The sequence below is a fragment of the Calidris pugnax genome, unplaced genomic scaffold, assembly GCF_001431845.1.
Source record: "Calidris pugnax isolate Ruff unplaced genomic scaffold, ASM143184v1 scaffold276, whole genome shotgun sequence".
NCBI classification, from domain to species: Eukaryota; Metazoa; Chordata; class Aves; order Charadriiformes; family Scolopacidae; genus Calidris; species Calidris pugnax.
Genome location: NW_015091112.1, coordinates 1,674,973 through 1,694,160, shown reverse-complemented (window position 1 = coordinate 1,694,160; position 19,188 = coordinate 1,674,973). Strand labels below are relative to the sequence as shown.

Sequence of the window (19,188 nt, the reverse complement as noted above, 5' to 3'; positions counted from 1 at the left end):
TTTTAAACATTAATAATCTGCTTATACTGGACTGCTAATTTTTGGTATGTAGTGATGCTTCTACTTTAAGGTAAATCCAAAAAAGAAAAAAAAGATGATGGGAATACTTATTATTCAGATCCAATGCAACTACTGCTGCCTTACTCTGCAGGTCTTTTCAAGGCACGTTGTTTTTCTATTGAGTGCATCAGGAACTTACAAGCTTTGTTTTAGTAGGACTGTTGTTCTCCTAAATTGTTCCTAATCCTCATCCTTCTAGGATTTAGTGTTTAAAAAAAGGAGTCAACTGCACCTGAAAAAGACTTCTCTGCTACCTATGCTGTAACCTTTCTCATGAATTCACTAGTTTTGACTCTGGTTTCATGCTTAGGATTGAGGAAGGATTTGTCATTTTATATGTAATAATGATCTCCTAAAGAACAGTGAAAAGTACAATACAAGGTGAAAAAAGTCAGCTACCATTCAAAAAGTCAAACCTGTCTGCTCATTGCAGTCATTTAATTCTCAGTATTTTTGGCCAGAGAATGGTAAAAATACATGCAAACTATCGGTTTGCTCAGTTTGCCTTGCATAGGGCTGACTTTATTTGGGTTTTGCTTATCTATTAATCTGTCATTCATGATTCAAAATTGTTTAAATGAAATCGCATTTGAACAAGAGAATTTTCCCCTCTCATTCACAAAGTCTGACCATCAGTGGTGTATGTGTGGCACTTCTCTTCTTGTCTTGACTAAAACCAAAATATTTCTGAATACTGAAAGACTGAAGTCAAAGTGGTCTTAAGGCAGCTTGTAGCCACATAAGTTGGAGAGATACTCACAAGGGATAATCAGGGGGCTAATGTTTCTCCAATAGGTGTTTTGGAGCCCTGATAAGTGAAGCTCTGATTTTTCCTCTAAGGAATCCTTTCTCTCATGCTCCAGTTCTCCAGTGACTGCAGTAGGAATCCAGGGAGATTAGCTTTAGCAAATTAAAACTGGCCTTTGTGAATATGTCCCTTTCCATGAAAGAAAATGTTGTCCACACTATCACTTTTGTTAGTGCTACAAAAAAAAAAAAAAAAGTATTTTAAAGGCTCTGAAGTGAATAAAATTTTTTTTATACATATGAATCTTCTCTGTTCCTTCTTCCTTTGAGTACTTAAAGCATTTTCCCAGCTCTAATTGCACTATTTTGATCAGAATGGACAGTACTACATTGTACATAGGACCAGGGAGTAAAATGAAACTGTCATCATGTTTTCATTTATTTACAGAAGGAGGAACTTGAGACAGCATGATTGTTTGTCATCAGGTTTTCATCTGCTGTATGTGAAATGAGCCTTCATACTTCCAGTTGGGTTTCGTTCATCGCCGTCGAGTCTCTGTGTGCAGAAATGGTATACATCCTGTGGGAAAGAGAAAACACAACAATCATTTTGTTCGTACCAAGCTGACAATTAAGTTCCTCATTCTGGGAAGTGATTTTTCCAGATCATTTTCTTCATTGCACAGGCCTAGGAAAGCCAACTTGTGTTCAGCACAAGGGACTATGTGAAACCTCCTTTGGAGTGATAACCTGGACATTAAACACAAATCCATTCTCCAAAGATTCACTGAAGGCTGCTTCAGATATGTCTCCCATTTGCATAAAACTGCAGACAGGTTTTTGATAAATTCTAAGTTCAGCACCTCAAACACTTACAAGGTGTATAAACTCTATGTTCTGCAGATGAGATAAATCCGAGCGTAAGATTACAGAATAATCTGCTAAGGGAAGCTGTGGAAGCTCAAGATATTGACTCACTCTCTGAACAATACATCAATAAATGCCGGAATTGGTGGAGGAATAATATGAATGATGAAATGAGCCTTCATGCCCCTAATAAGTACATGCTAAGGCACACAAGTTCTAGACTTTAGAAGCAAATTACTCTACTGAAAACCTATGGATTCATAGTCGTATGTGGTAGGGCATTTGTGGCCCTTATATTAGTCTACACTGTTGGAGTAACATCCATCACTATCTCATTGTTGTTCAATCACAGAATTAAGATACTCTTCTGGCATAACACAGAATTAGAAATATTTTTCCTCCAGTTAGTGTTTTCAGAAACCCCACTGGTGGTCAGCACAGATTGTGCCAGAAAGTTGTAAATGCAAGACAGGCCTTTTAATGAGACTTTATTACACGTTGATTTGTTTGTTTTGTGTATGTGTGTGTGTGAGTGGTACCTACAGGGTGATGAAGGAACAATTGTCTCTCCCTGTTACTTCTGTAATGAATTAACACAATTGTCTCCCATTTACTTCACTGGCCATCGAGACCTTCTGGAGGTGACCCATATGATGACATGAATAAAATTAACAGGAGGACAGGACTGATCCAAAAACCAATAGGACTTTTTCCGATTATATCAATGGAGTTGCAGCTAGACCTAAAAGTAAGAATCAGCTCCTTGCTTCTCTTTTTACACCATATCAAGAAAGACCCTGAATAGGTCACGGTCAAAAAAAAAAGAAATAAGATTTGAAGAGCTGTGACTCTTGGTAGATCTTATTTTGGTATATTTTGGGAACATAGTATACTTAAAGATATCTGATTTCTGAAAGAAGAAATTACCTTGATTTCTTCAAAGAGCTCTTCTTCTGCAGTGTCTTCAAACCACCTGACCGGCAGCAGGCAAACTTACAATCAATGACCTGGTAAATAATTGGGTTGTACATGGCTGCTGACTTTGCAAGCAAAGTTGGTACCACTGAAAATTGAATGGGAACTGAATCTGGCTGTCCAAAAGCCGACCACACAGAGACCACAGCGTAGGGGATCCAAGCAATGAGGAACCCTGCACAGATCAACATTGCCACCTTGTGAGAGGAAAAGAAAAAGGAGAGAAAGAGGTTATTGTAGCAGAGTTAAGACTCTGACGGCACAGAGCTAGGCTGAATGCAAGGAAACACGCCAAGGAATGGAAAGGAAAAATGGTAACTCCAGATAAACATGCAATATGAACAAAAACTGTCACTCATTTCTCCTCTCTCTATCTAGTGCCTGGTTTATTTTCACCTGACGCAGAGCAGTTAATGAGTCTGTTATCACAGAACTTTAAAAATGCTGTAAGTTCTGGCTAAACATGAGGAAACTAAATGAGGTATCAGAAAATAATAATTATTTGACATTAAATTTAAATCATTTAAGGAGAAGAGCCCTTTCAAAACACAGAGACTCTCTTTTTTAGGATAATATATAGCATAGAGCTGTGAAAATTTGGGAAAATCTTAGCAAGGTATTTGAAATGAATGCAGATTAAACTGGAAACATTTTCTACAGGGTTTCTCTTTTAGTTCTTTTTCTTGCTTTTTTGAGGAGCCTCTCACTTCTATAGCCTCTTCCAACCAAATATGCCTCAGATTGTCAAAAAGAAACCCAGTCTCTTCTCCATTCCAGACTGAAACAAGCATGCACTGGGAAAAGAAAACAAAAAAAATTATTAAGCACAAGTCTTCCAGATTCTGGGTTCTTTGAAATCAGATTCCAAAGTTCATAAAAATCAAAGTCTTTGAAGAAGTTTCCAGGTCTGAATTAGGTCCTGATGGCACGTGGAAGTGGGGGACTGTAGAAAAGAGTGTTTCTGTAGGTGAGTTGTTTAGGAAGGTGTGCTCCTGCCTATATCTACTGTGGGTCCTTCTCCTGAATCACTCAGTACCAGTCACTAAGGCAAAAGCAATGGAAATTAGGAAAAGAAGATAAAAGATCTAATGCAGGGCTTCTTCCTCCCTTGTAGGCTCTGCTGATGTCCCACAGAGAAGGTATCAAAACCTAGTGGGACCAATAACCTGCCATGAGGATGGTCACTGACAACAGGAGGAAGGAGAAGAGTTTTGATAAACTAGATCTATCTTCTGCTGCACTCAGGAGGGGTTCTGTCTTCCACTGGAAAAAAAATGCCAACCATTTTGAATCAAAACAAACATGGAAAAAGTGAGCATAAAGTCATTCAATAAGGCACGAACTCTCAAATCTCTGGGTATACCCACTCCAGCAGATAAAACTATGACTGTATTTACATGGATAAGCTGGAATTGAAGCTACTGGGAATTTAACTAGAATGAGAACACTAGTATAATGTCTAGTTTGCTTTCTCCTAACCCATAGCATGGATTTGTACTCCATTAGAATCTGTAGGTGCTGAAAAAAGCAAATTTCTACAAAGCATTTACGTTACATCCCTGGTAAATTGGAAAATTACTTCTTTATAAATAATGAAGTGTAGCCATAGGAATCTTTAGTATAAATATTAAAAGAAAAACTGCTTGGTGCCAAAATTTGTGATTTATATACTTTATCTGAACCAGCCTAACTGCACACAGTCACAGCCTGATATAGCTTCAAATGACATCATGCAATAGCACATACTGAAGAACATATGCCATTATACTGCTGTCATTGACAGATTATTACTGATAGTAGTATACGTGTACTCATTTGGAATAAGGCATTTAGCAAGATTACAACAACTAAAAAAAATCATCAGAAAACACAAGGGTTTGGGATATTGCATATTTTTTTGTGGAGCCCTTGGTTCTCCCTTTTGATAGTAATATTTTCGGGAAAACTTCATTCTTCTATGTTGTGGTTTTTGTTGTTGTTGTCTGTCTCTGAAGAAACAGTGCATGTGAGCCAAGGATCTCAAACACAGCCTGTTTGTTATAAATTTGGCTATGAAGTTAAATGGGTTATAATGGAGACTCATTTTCCGTATTTATATCTATCCCAACGTTAAGTTCTCCACTGTAGAACTGAGACAGAAGGGGCAACTTCTGCTTTGACTCAAATCACATTAAAGTTTTATGTGATCCCTCCAATATGACACAAATAAATATGCAACCTAATCAAAAGTTTTCATTGTTCTTCAAAGGAAAGGTCCCAAATAACTGCAAAACAGTACTGCTCTGAAACAACCCTTTTTAAAGGCAAGTACAGTTTTACCAGCTGTATTGGCCACACTGACCACACAGGTGGCTAACTGAAATTCTCCAATATGTTTAGACATAATGTCACTTATTTCTGTGTATTATACAGCTTCCAGTTCAACTTCCCAAAATTCCATCAGCCAAGCAAAGGATGCTACTTCTCTGTCTCTTGGCGTGGCTTACAGAGGCTGGTGTACTTTTTACAGCAAAGGAATCTGAGTTTGTTGAGTACAAGTTTTAATTTTGGGAGATTTCCTGGCACAATAACCAGTATCAGCAAGGATCATGGCTGTCACCATTGCCAAATAGAAAACAGATTCAATCAGAAAAGGAAAATAGGGTACAGTCTGAAATGGAAAATTCATTTTCTCACTTGAGTGCGTTTTTATCAGCAGCTCGTGGCTGAACCTAAATGATAAATGATTTGCATAAAAACAATTGCAATGTCACAGGAGTGACTTTGGTTTATATCTTCATTAACAGAGGAATGTAAGCTGTCTGAAAGTTTTATGTCCCTGCTACAATTATCTGCTTTTTATCTGGTTTTCTGTTATAATTCCTGGGCACCTCAAACTCCTTAAGATAATTCTTCACAGCTGCTTCTGAAAGCAAAGGGAGCTTTTTGAATGGGAGCAGGGCCACAGGGAGATGATGTGACTTGTGTAAGGTCACTGAATCACAATCTCAGGGACTCGAGTGCCTAAACAAAATTATGTTTCAACAGCAACGGAGGAGAAGGCTAAAGGAGCCACCTTCAGAGCACTGTAATGTCTCTCAGCGTAGCAGAGCATATGGTTGAAGTTCTCTAAGCCTGCTTTTACAACCAGACAAAGCCAACTGAGTTAAATCTTTCCACCTACCTTGGTCAGCTTCATTTCAAGTATGTGGCTGTTCTGAATCCTGGTGTCGTAGTGAGCAACCTCTTTGGTGGATGATTTGACTTTTAAAATGATTTTGACATACGAAAACACAATCACTGCGGTTGGGAACAGGAGGCAGAAGAACAGAATACTCAGAATAAAAGCCTGTCCAGCCACTGAAGCCTGTGCCAGCCACCAGTCCAGCGTGCAGGAGGTCCCAAATGGCTCAGGGGCGTAGCTGCCCACACCAGCAAAAGGCACCGTAGCCCAGAATGTAGCATAGGCCCAGATTATTGCCAGACAGATGAATGCATGGTGTCTCTTAAGCCAGGTACCTGGAAGATAATTTAAGAGTTAAAGCCTCAGGTCCACATGTATTTGGTACAATTGAACATGTCATTCTACACATGTAATAGGAGTTTTCCTGGCTGTTTGACAACAGCTCTGTAGGGTCTATCATTCAGAGGGATGGAGCACCTCTCTTATGGAGACAGGCTGAGAGAATTGGGATTGTTCATCTTAGAGAAGAGAAGGCTCCAAGGAGACCTAATAGCAGCCTTTCAGTATCTAAAAGGGGCCTAGAGGAAAGCTGAGGAGTGACTCTTCATCAGGGAGTGTAGTGATAGGATGCAGGGTAATGGTTTTAGACTGAAAGAGGGGAGATTTAGATGAGATATTAGGAAGAAATTCTTTACTGTGAGGGTGGTGAGGCCCTGGAACAGGTTGCCCAGAGAAGCTGTGCATGCTCAATCCCTGGAGGTGGTCACGGCCAGGCTGGATGGGGCTTTGAGCACCCTGCTCTAGTGGGAGGTGTCCCTGCCCAGGGCAGGAGGTTGGAACAAGATCATCTTTAATGTCCCTTCCAACCCTAACTATTCCATGGTTCTATGACTAAGTGTTTAACTCAACCTTTTGTTATTCAGTATGAAGGCTCACTACCTACAACTGTATAATGTAACTTACATTATTTCCTATTCCTCTTGTCGTATATTAACTGATTAAAGTATGATCTCAGGACAGTTGTCAACATAAATTATTAACTCAAGTTACTGAAATTACAGAGGAAATAACATATCCAAGATTTATTTTCACCTTGTCATTCTTTTCCAGTACAGTAAATCACCACGTGCGTACTGACAGAAGTATTTGTAATAGGTGTTTTCATGTATCCTTGCCCATTTTTTTATTTAATGTTCATGGCATGCCTGGAGTTGTGGAGTGGAATATTGTCTCTTCACTCATCTTCTGTACAACTCTAACTCATCTAGAAAAAGTTTCCGTTTACAAGCTTTCCATCATCACATATGTTCAATATGTTGGATTCATATAGAACTAACAAATTTAAACCTATGATTTATGCAGAAATTCAGACTATGGCATTATAACCATTCCTTCCACCTTGAATCTGTTTTCACTCCCCGTCCACTGACATTGAGAATCTTTCTTCAGGGTTTAAGAATGACTTGGAAAAAAAAAACTAAAGCAAAGAAATAACTGTAATTTGGATGTTCCCCACCTGATTTTATGTTTCCAGATCACTGGAAGGAAAATGAGCACTGACTGGCAAATTATGTACTCGAGCACAATGGCTGAGAGACAGAAAGGTGGTTTGTTGTGTTCAGGCATGGGAAAAAAAAGCAACAATAGCTTGAGTACTAAAAGAGTAACATTATTTTCACTGCTGCTATCAAACCATAGCAACCTATTATCAAAAAAACCCATCCTAAAATCCAAAACAAAAAAAAAAAAACAGTTGCTGCTTTTGGAGCAAAATGAAGGTGTAGGTATATTTTAGGTGCTCCATATTCCTAATGACTGATTTAGGCTTTATGCACAAAATGGCTAAGTTAACCACCTGGAGTGAACATTCTAAATTTATTGCTCTCCATCCTTTTGTATGGACAATCATGATCAAATAGCCCTTGAGAAAAAAGACATTGAAGTGTTCTGTCTCTCTTGAACTAAGATGTCATACTAAATACCAGAGCTCATGGCATGAATGGAGCTGGCCATGAAATATTTACTTCAGCTCACCAAGTCTGTGAAAAATTGTCTGTGATTTGGATTGCCACTGAATTATTTTGATAAGACTTTTATAGGAAGAACTGAAATGCTACTTAATGTGAATAGTGCATTTAAAACTCTGCTAAGGACACCTTCCCTGCACTCACATTTAAGGAAAAAGTATGGACATACTAGAATCTATGATAAAAGATCTTAATGCAGTACCACAGCTTTTAATTGAGAGCATGCTCAGCTATTGGACAGGCCAGCACACTTATACTTTCTAGCTGCAAACATTTTCTATAACTTAACATTACATGATTAATATTACATGTCATTATAATGAAATCTATTGTATGTCCCTCAAATCACAAGGGCAAGGTGTTTCTTATATATAAAGTCACCTTGAGTATTCCCTGTGTTTTGTTGTGGAGTTAACTGCTTCCAATGAAAGAAAAAACATCTTTTCTAAACTGTGACAACATCATTTAACTGGAAAGAATGAAGCATATAACACATTATATTCAAGAGATATAAGATATTGATAGATATGGTGATAACAGCTTTCATGGCCAAACTCATTTCGTCCTCTCAGGTTCCATCTCCACGTTAGAGAGAAGATACCACATTAGGACTTTATTACTGCATATCCAAATCTTTTAGCAATAGCAATAACTTGCCATATATCTTACAGTAATTTAGGCATCTAATAAGGAATACCTCTGTCTGGTGGTCCATAAGACCTTGCAATATGTGCAATACTGGCATCTGTTAATGTTAATAGGCCTTGATAGACACAAAGCAATTTATCTGTGATTGATTTACTAAAACTCATGGCTTAAGCAGACAACAGAGGGACAACAGCAAAGGTGATATGTCCAGCAATACATCTTTAGCTGGGATTACTTGGATCATGTAAATATGCTTCTTTTATCTCTGTATTCCCCTCTACATTTAACAAAAGCATTCTGATGAGTTTAAGTATTATTTCAGTCTAGAAAACTATATCATTTAATATAGTTTTCTTTCTTACCGTAAGACAAGTGGCAGATTTTTAGGTACCTATCCAGGCTGACAGCTGTCATGGTAATAAGGCTCCCACAGCCAAAGAAGAAACCGGCCCATCCATACCAGCGGCAGCCCATCCATCCAAACACCCAGCGGTGAGAAAAGAAGGAAATGATACTAAAGGGTTTTCCTACAACTGCAAAAGGAGAAAAGAATGTCAGCTGACTGATAAAATCCATCACTGATAAAACCACACGTTTTCAGTAAAGCTAACTCTCCACTTTGTCCAAAGTTAATACCAGTAAAAATGCTCTGCAAGGTGAAGAGAGGGCTTTAGGCACAACAGATGTGATGGCTTGCATGCCCTCCATCCACAGGACTGAGCCTGAGACAGCTGTAGCTAGATCTCATCACATCTGTGCTATGGTAGGATAAGCCAAGCATGCAGAATGGCTGGAAACAGGTATTGCCCACCATGTGAACCAGAAGTTAATCCATACTCTGGTACTGAGCATATACAAGCTCTTCCCATTATGAAAACTTCAGAATATGTGTGAAGTCCACACACAAACACATTTAAAAAGTGCGGGTGATGAGTCTGGGCAGGCACAGACCTAGTTAGGTTACATCCCTATAATCAACTGGGGGTCTTCAAACACAGGATAAAGAAATGTGCCTTCAAAGAGGACTTCTGCAAACCTACCAAGGCCCAACAGTAGGATGCAGACTGTGGTAAAATGTTAGGTTAGAAGGGAAGATGGTGCTATGGTTGCAGCATGGACTTGAGCTGCAGAAGTGGTTTCAGCTCCTGTCCGTACCACACTCTTCCTTGGTAACTCTCAGCAAATTGCCTGGCCACAGATATTAAACAGTTTTAAATATCCCCAAACAGAAGGGAAATACCTAACTATTTCGGAGACTCTGTCCTAGCAGCACCTTAGTTCATTTCTTCATTTGTAAAAGTGGGTGGTGCATTATGGAAGAAGTGAAGTTAGATCATACGTTCTTCCATTCTCACCTTAAAGCAGATTAACATTATTCATATTCCTTGAAAATATCATTAAAATGAGAAAGTTTGGAATCTGTAATTTTCTGCATTGGAAATCTCCACTTCCTGATTTTATTTTATTTTTTGTCTCAAACTGGACAAACAAAAAAATCAACTTTAATGGAACAGAAAACTCAAAACTTTATAATCTAGGAGTATCAGCATGTTTTTTGAATCCTTCATTTCTGCTTACCAGACTGACCTGAAATGCTCCAAGACCTGAACAGTTCAATTGCAACATTCAAACAACATTAAATATTTAACTCCACCTTCCTGTGACTGTACTCCTGCACAGGAGTTGCCAGAGCACCTCGAGGAGTTGAAAGCATCTCAGCTGCCCTGAGCTAGTTTTCCTGGCTGAACCCCGCTCTCTGTAATGTCATGGCAGCTCAGTGAATTCATTTACAAAGAAGAAAAAATGATCTTGCAAATTGTAATTCCCACAAGGTAACTTATTTATAGAAGTTAAGACAGACATCTCAATTTTGTTGAAGTGATCCGTAGAAAAATATTTTGGATTGTGCCCCAAAATATTCCATTTCAGATCAAACCGATGCAAAACTAAACATTCTGTTTTCATTCTTAACAGAAAATTAAAACATTTCTACCAAAACAAAATCTTGCAGAAAATAGCCTTCGCTCCATTTTCTATGCCAAAAGCATCATGACTGAAAACTGTTCAAAATGAGACTTATTTCTAAACAAGTTATTGTGGGACTCTTTTCCTTTAGCCCAAGCCTGTAAAGGGAAATTTTGCCTGAGCCTTAAAGTTGTGTTCAGGTCAGTGTATCATGTGCTTTCCTTCGAGTAGAATAAATGTACTTCAATTTTTCAAGCAATAGCTGACCCCAGTGATTAAGGTTTCAAGAAAAACATGAAATATGGCAAGGTCTAGGATATATGCTAAGAGTCAGCAACTTTACCCATGTAAATCATTGCCAGCTCTAAAGGCCAACACATTTATTTGAACAAAATCAAATTTCTCTTCAGCAGCACAAGACTCAGAGCACGGTATCAGTGCAAAATGAGCACGATGGAGTTTTGAACAAGTGGCTGGTGCCACCCTGTGGAAATCTGCAGGAAGCCATTGCAGAACCTGCTTCTTGAACAAGGTGCCAAGGCAGGTGTCTGAAATATAAAGATTTTGGGAAAATGTCCCATCTTCACTCCAATTGGTGCAGCAGACAGAACACATCACATATGTCGAGTCAACATTTTTCCATAAAAAAAAAAAAAAAAAAAAAGGAAAGAGAAGGGAGAAAAAGCACACACGGCTGTGCCAATCACAATTATTTTTAATGACAAAACTTAAACACAAAGATAGATTAAGATCCCTATGGAAGACAAGGTGAACAAGCAGTATGTTGGTGACAGACCTTAACAGAGAAACTAGTAGACCTCATGCTAAGGGGGCTCCCAAACAAGCTGTAGTTCATATGGTATGTATGGTATGTAAACAGGAGATACCTGTCTACATTCCAAATGTATATAGCTACATATGTATAGCATGTAATCCATATATAGCTGGGGAGGTCCTCCTGAAACACTCTGTCTCATCGGAGTTACTCCGGAGTCAGTTATGAGCCTTATAAAATGGGACAGACTCTTAGGAGACAAAGGAGGTGGGAGTATCATAGAGGAGGCAAAACTGATCTTTTTCTTTTTTCTTCACCTCTAAGTGCTGCAAGATGTAAATAGTGTCTTCATTACAGATATGCCAAAGAAATCCTTGGAATTTCTTTGTGTGGTAGCAGAGCAGAGATATTTACGGTAACATCTTTCTTCTACTGAATTCATAAATATTTTCTTCAGAAAACCATGTTTATTGAGCACCAAGAGGCATCAGAATTACTGGAAGTTGAGGGAGTGAGCAGCTCCTTGGCCGTGTGCAGTGAGAGCACTACGAGCTTCGAGTTTAGGAGGCTGGGAGCTATCATTTGATGTTGTTCAGTACTATTTTAGGCATTTGGATGAAAGCAAGAGCATTTGGCAGAGACAAGGGGAGGAAATGGGTGCACAGAACTGGGGACAGGGGTCCCGGTGTATGCAACACATAGGGAAAGATGACATTGGGAGCATGGGAACATACTATCATTTATATTGCACTGGGGACATCTCATGGTCAGCTGAGTCACATCAGGGCTTTATACCCATTGGATTGTCTGCCATCCAAAAAGTCCTTTTCTAAAGGACATCCAGTCCTCTCCCTGCATTCGCATGTAGCCATAAGCAGCCAAATGAGACTCATGTCGAGAGCCAAAGGAATGATCTCCAAAGGCTTTTGACTCTGAAACTTTGTTCAAACTTTTCCGAGACTCCCTTCTTTCATGACAGAGCATCCAGCCTGCAGGATTGAAATAAAAATCCCTCCAGTTGGCTGATACTGTTCTTACTCTATAGATTGACACAAATGTTTATTTTCCTGATACAGAAATAAAAAAGGACAGTCACTAGACAGAAAATTACTAGCTTTGATAGGCTGATGGCCACTGGGATTTTCCAATTCTTTCCCCTTATGCCCCTCCCCAGTCATATCTGGCTCAAGATGTATTTTTGAGGTACCTGGATCCCTCCTGTTGCACCCTATGACAAGAAAATATAATTTTCTTCAACCATAATACCAAGGTATTTTGTGGTTGTTATGCCAGGAAGCACATGGGAGCCGTCTTTGAAGGCCTCCCCAGTGCTGGGGTGAACAGGAATTTTGCCTGATCGATAAATCCAGCCTTATTTTTTCCCCTCTACTTTTCATTTCTTTCCATCAGGCTGTTCAGGAATGTTGTTTTCTATCCTTCTCTCTTATTTATATGCAAATAATGGAGAAAAAGGCATTTTGGGCTCCCTGTGACTTCGGGAGGACTCTCTTGCTGCTGCCAGAAAGAATGGTGGGATAGTAAAAATGAGTGAAAATAAGACATGAAATTACCTGAAATGCCCAGATCACACACTGCTAAATTAACAGTCATTATCTCAGCAGGTCTCAACTTCTTTTTTCGCTTTGAGGACATAAAAATAACATACCCATTTCCCAGAGTTGAAAGAATCCCTATAAAAATAAAAACAAACAATCAAATTAGAATTCCACTCAAAACCAGCATTATTCCACCTTCCTTGTGATATTCTCTGATATTTTCAACCTGAACTTGTGGTCCCAAGGCTAGACAATTTTACTCTGAAACACGATCATCTCAACCTCATTATGCAGTTCATAGAGACGTCTACTGCAGACATCTCCCTCCCACAATAAATGCTATTTTCCCCTGTGCAGCAGGGCATTTGCCTTCACCATCTGAGCCCGCACAACTATCAGCTAAATGCACATATCAGAAATCCCATCATTCCTCAGTTCTCATCAACCCCTTTTTTTCACAAACCTTTATACAGCCACAAGAAATTCAGCTGTTTGTAATCACAACGACCCCAGCCTCTGGCCAACCATAATTTTACTAAATACTATAATCAGACTTTGAGAGATAAATTTCTAAAATAACATAAATTAAGATCTTAATATTATATCTTAAATTTTACAATAAAAATTTATTTCTACCATGAGAAAGAAAAATTATTAAATATATCTGATAACTTCCAGGTGGAATTCAGTGCATGAGGAGGGATCCTGTTCATGTTGCCATATCACCACCTGCAGGGACCAACACTGCAATGGTTAATCAGCCATGGAGCTAATTACATTGGTACCAAAAATTGCAGGGTTTCCAGTTTCCTTAAAGAACTCATGTTTGAAAGAGTTTGAGCCTGGAGTGATGGTTTTGCAGTGGAAACACAGGACAGCACACAACATCCCTCTCAGGAAGCGCAAATCACCCCCAATGGTGAACACCTCCATAGCCCATGGAGGCTCAGACTTTGAGAGATAAATTTCTAAAATAACATAAATTAAGATCTTAATATTATATCTTAAATTTTACAATAAAAATTTATTTCTACCATGAGAAAGAAAAATTATTAAATATATCTGATAACTTCCAGGTGGAATTCAGTGCATGAGGAGGGATCCTGTTCATGTTGCCATATCACCACCTGCAGGGACCAACACTGCAATGGTTAATCAGCCATGGAGCTAATTACATTGGTACCAAAAATTGCAGGGTTTCCAGTTTCCTTAAAGAACTCATGTTTGAAAGAGTTTGAGCCTGGAGTGATGGTTTTGCAGTGGAAACACAGGACAGCACACAACATCCCTCTCAGGAAGCGCAAATCACCCCCAATGGTGAACACCTCCATAGCCCATGGAGGCCTCACACTGGGGCAGAGGAGACAAGTAAGAAAGAGGAGATGCAGAAGAAAAGAGCGAAGAGCAAAGAGTGGCAGAGACTCCAACCTCCTCTGCCACCATTGACTCACCAAAGGGACATACAAAGGCAATGAGGGAGAAGGACAGATGTTGGAGTGAAGTTCAGCCTGGGAAAGGGGGAGGAAAGATGTTTTCCTTAAGTATTTTATGTTTGTCATCTTTGTTTCTCATTACCCAAATCAGAAAATAACTGTTTTCTGTTAAGTTAAATTCCCCACAATGAGTCTGTTTTGCCCGCAACAGTAACTGGTGAATGATCTCCTTGTCTTTACCTCCATGTTGTCATTATCTCCACTACTTTTATTCTTCCTGTTTCCTCCCTGTCCCATTGCAGGGGCTGTAAGCATGCAACTGCCCTGGGTCGTCAGCTGCTGCCCAAGGCCAACCCTCCACACTACTACAAAAAAGTCATAAATAGCTCAACTTTCCTCTGTTGATGAGGCAGGAAAGTCACTCTTCATGGTGGTGCAAACTCAACTGTATTCCATGTTATAAAAAGACCCCAGCACTCCCCCCCCACCTCAGCAACCCTGCCCACTTCAAATATTGTATCTTTGAACACCACATAATTTTCATCAGAGTCTGCTGGGAGGCCAGACCTCAGGAATTAAACCTCATAAATTAAATGGGTATTTCTTCTGGCCCATCAATGGAATGACTCCCTTTCAAGGGTGCCATGTCCCCAGAGTTCCAAGAAACCCAACCTGGGGACATCCATGCAGCAGAGAGAAAAATGTTTCCCAGGGGCTAAAACCAGACTACTTCTCAAGAAATATGAGTAACTGTGGAAACAAAGTTTACCAAACTCAGGAGAAAACTACTTTAATTTCTAAAGTTTCAGTGATAAATGCAACACTTGTCTAATTGGAAACAATTCATATTTTTATACTGACATTATTGGTTTCTATATTATTTTAAAAAATAAACAGGACAGCAGCTGGCTTATCATTGAATCTTAGGTGTTCTCGGCAAATTTTACTTATTGTTGGGGAATGAAATTTAAAGAACATCCTATTACTATGGCTCTGAAAATTTAATCTGAATTATTAGTAGATACAGGTATTCATATGAATTATTTTCTTCCTTGCAGCTAAGTGAATGAATCTTAGTGTTGCTGAGCGTTTTTGATATATCTTAATCGCTTTCTCTCTTAATGCCATTTTCTCTCTAGTGATACTTAAGATACCTAGAGTGTCAGCATTTAATTTGAAATACCTTTCAAAAGCACCTAACGTTTTCCCCACAACTTTTTCAACTAACTGACAGTCCAGAGAGATATCTTCATCAGACAAGTCTCTGAAGAAACTGCTCATTATTAATAGCAATGTTTCAGAGAGCCCCAGCCCACTCACCTCCTAATCCTACGGCTGGAAGGCATCCAGCGATAATTTAAGTTGCCTTTTGTCTATACCTGCATCTGACAACTGCTTATCTGAATTCTTTTTTAACTTCTTGGTGATAGAAACTTTATAATCTCCTCAGAAGCACCTAATGCTTCATTTTTCCTACTAGTAAAAAGATTTTCCTGACAGCTAGCCAAAGTCCTTGCTGGTGCAAGCTCCCAGCTCTGGTAGGTGCTGGCAGGCTGTGTGTCTGGGCAGAGCCTTGGTTTGGAAATGGCGGGGGAAAAGACTTTACAGATATAACATAAAGATTGTTTTCCAGAAGCAAACAGTCCAGGACATAACTGTCCAGGGCACCATAACTATTACACATATGCACACAAAGAGTCAAGGATGTGATAACTGGAAAAGTGACACCTACAGAGAAAGAGCCAACCTGGAGCGAAAGGTGAAAGTGTATAAAAGTAGTAATCTGAACAAATAAGACTCCTTTTCTCCAAAAGCACTAAACCATCAGAAGAAAAAAAAAAAAAAAAAGGAAAAGGTAGTTTAGGATTTTGTTTTCAATTAAGCTGTTTGTTAACAGGCTGAGGAAGCGTGCAGCAACAGTCTGCAAATCAATAGTTACTTGCCACAGGCTTTCAAAGGAGCTGACAGCCAGCAGGTCTCTGCTCAGTAGTTAGTCACCCTGCTGGGCTGTACAGTAAATCGATCAAGTCAGTGATGAAAAAGCTAGCGGGGGAAGTGGCAAAGTGAAGAGAATTTGATTCTTATAACCATGTGTGCTGTTACGTATTTTTTTTCCCAGACAATTAAAAAACTTACCTATGGAAATGAACTAGTTAGGACAAAAGAGCACACATTCACAGAGAATTTATCACAGGTTGGTCAAGACCCCTGATTTTCTTTAGAGACAAAACCCCATATTTTTGTATTTTCAAACAGCAATACTTCAGCTGTACAACCAGCCTGATCCTAAAAGCTCTGCTGAGTTTCCTGATAGGATCCCAGCATTGTTTGCTTACTGTGCAGCTTCTTCCCCTCTTTGAAATAAGTTTTAAACTCACTTGCACTTTATATGCTTCAAGCACAGAAAGATGCCCAGTAGCAATCCCCACCTCCCAGCTTCCCACCTTTCCACAGCCACCGTGTCTTTCCATCTAGTTCCAATCTCTGCTACCAGGATGTCCAGGCAGGACATCCCTAGGAGGGGTCACCATGTCTTGGAAGTGATCTGCAAAGGGACAGGGGATATGGTTCCAGGGCAGAAGGTGACAATGGAACAAATTTGGCCTGAACCACAAGCCACAAGAAAAAAACCATAGATAACCCCTCACTGGGGATGGGACCTGAATGCTCTGGCTCTGTTTTCTGTCTTACCCAGTTTCTTTGCAGTAAATGAATTTGCTGTAATGAAAGCTGCCAAGGTAATGCAAAACAAACACATGAAAAAATAGTTTAAACCCAGACCAAAATGCAGGATATGGTGTCTAAAGTGGAGTTACACATATACACAGCAGGGCTATGGCTTGAAATTTCCTGGCTTGGGCCACTGGGCACAATGAGTCCACCACAGGTTGTTTGATGTCCAGCCCACAGCAATGGGAAGGTGGGAATCTTACTGATAAATCTAATATCAAAGTGATTATCAGCCTTTTTTAAACTATAATTTCAGTCTCTTCACACTGCACACGTGTGTGCCTTCATGGTTAGCTTTTGGTTTTTCACTGGAAATTCATGATTTCTGTTCCTTGTCTTAATTTGCTTATATCTATGTTTTTCAAGACATTTCAAACCTGGCAGAGGTATTTCTTTGGAATTTAATAAGCCTACACGAAATACAGCCGGTGTACATTGGAAGGATTCATTTCAATTTTTCAGACATGTTTCCTGGGCTTAAAACTAGGTTTGCTTAACCGAGTGGAAAAAAAGAACCGAGGGGGGTTATTCTGGACAGTTCAGTGAAGACATCTGTCTGCGTAGTAGCAGAAAAAAATATATATACATGAAAAGCTAAAGTACATATGAAACAGTGCATGAATACCGAGGACAGCACAGAGATACAGCTTCACCTGCCCTTTCCACTGCTCTGAACTCCTTTTTCCATAAAGACATAAGCAGAAGACAAATGAGAAATAAACATTATTAAAGCCTTTGTGAGACCTTCACTGCAGAAAAGATTAGATTACTTAAAGCAGTCAGGGGAAAGGCAATAAGAGGGAGTAGGTAGGAGGGATGTAAAATAAGGAATGAGAAAGATGAAGGTGGGAGTGAAAGAGCTTTGTATTTTGTGCAGGACTGATGGAACAAGAGAATGAATCAAAACCAAAATAAATGTCAAGGAATAGACTGTATATATGCTGTATTCAGCCTGGTGTGCAGTGGTCTGACACCCGGAGCACCATTACATGGCCTTGGCTCAGCTTTACTGAGGAAACAGCTGCTGAGCTGTGAGAAACTGCATAAACTAAAGCCACAAAACATAAGGAAACCTAAACCGTAGAAAGCAGTGTAGGCGTTGAGGCAACAGTTAGAATCTCAAGTACTTGTGAGCAGAAATATTGACACAAAAAAAGATATAACCTGCCCTTGTTTCCAAAGCAAAGATGGCAAATCACCAAAAACGAGGACCAGTTTATTCCTAGAAGCATCAGAGACCAGTATTTCCCAGGTGAATGACAACTCCCTGGCGTATAAATAGTTAGGGTGGAAATCAGTCCCAGCTATCATCTGCGTGCACTAACCAGTAAATAATTGCATTTATTCTGCTTGCAACGTCACTCTGCACATGGTAAGAGAATTCAGAACAAAAGGGAAGGGAGGGTGTTAGGCAGAAAATACGGTTCAATAGAGTATGTAACAGAGGACAGCTGATGCCAGGAGCTGAGCAAGATTCAAATGAGCACATCTGAGGATGTTCTCTTTGCCATGTAGGCAAATGAGAGAGGCTTTGAAAACAGGCCATAAAACCCATATGACATAAGGGCAAAAGCCAGTTCTGGTCAGGAATGATTAAAGTGCAAGGTAGTAGCTGATGAGCAGAAAAAAAATCTTCAATTTTTGGTGGAAGATCCACTTCCAGTCACTTTTGGCTACGCAGAGCAGCATTGTCTGTTGACACTAACTGTTGACACCATATTTCTAACACATTCTCTCCTCTCCCTCATGGATTTTTCCTTCTGGTATGAGGAAATAAGTAATTGCACATCTAATGCACAGCAGCTTCTGCCTTCTTTGTGAGTGCCTCAAGGATGCAGTGACATGGTCCTATTTGAAAGACAAATTAAAAAATCATTACCAATTACTGTCAAATAAAACCCAGCTACGATGTCAGCTTCTCTAGAAAGCTTTGATGCAAAGGGATCTTCCTTCTGGAGATAGTGAGGGAGGTATTCTTCTTGGGAGGAACTGTTGTGATCTGATGCCATCCCATTCATGTCCAGTTCAGCGTCTGAAAAAGAAAAGAACAGAGTTTGCAGAGTCTGCCACCAGAAAAGGCAAAGGTATTTTTGTTCATACACGAGATACATCCTCCTGTCTTCGTTTCTGTGCTGCCGCCTCCCAGGGCATTTCAGGATCCAATTCAAAATTGCATAAAGCATTGTGCCGTGATTTATTTCATGACTTACTCTATCCCAGAATGCCATTACTCATACAGCAC

The 19,188-nt window shown here is 39.5% G+C and overlaps 1 protein-coding gene across 1 annotated transcript; it reads right to left on the bottom strand.

Annotated features, from left to right (window-relative positions):
• Window positions 1-1,309: 1,309 nt before the first annotated feature.
• Window positions 1,310-18,988, bottom strand: OPN5 (opsin 5). The gene is made up of 6 exons (XM_014958191.1): window positions 18,826-18,988; window positions 12,799-12,918; window positions 8,850-9,020; window positions 5,813-6,147; window positions 2,602-2,846; window positions 1,310-1,387 (listed from the first exon to the last, which is right to left on the bottom strand). Exons 1-6 carry the CDS (start codon window positions 18,962-18,964, stop codon window positions 1,324-1,326), a joined length of 1,074 nt encoding a protein of 357 aa, XP_014813677.1. The 5' UTR covers window positions 18,965-18,988; the 3' UTR covers window positions 1,310-1,323.
• Window positions 18,989-19,188: the final 200 nt, after the last annotated feature.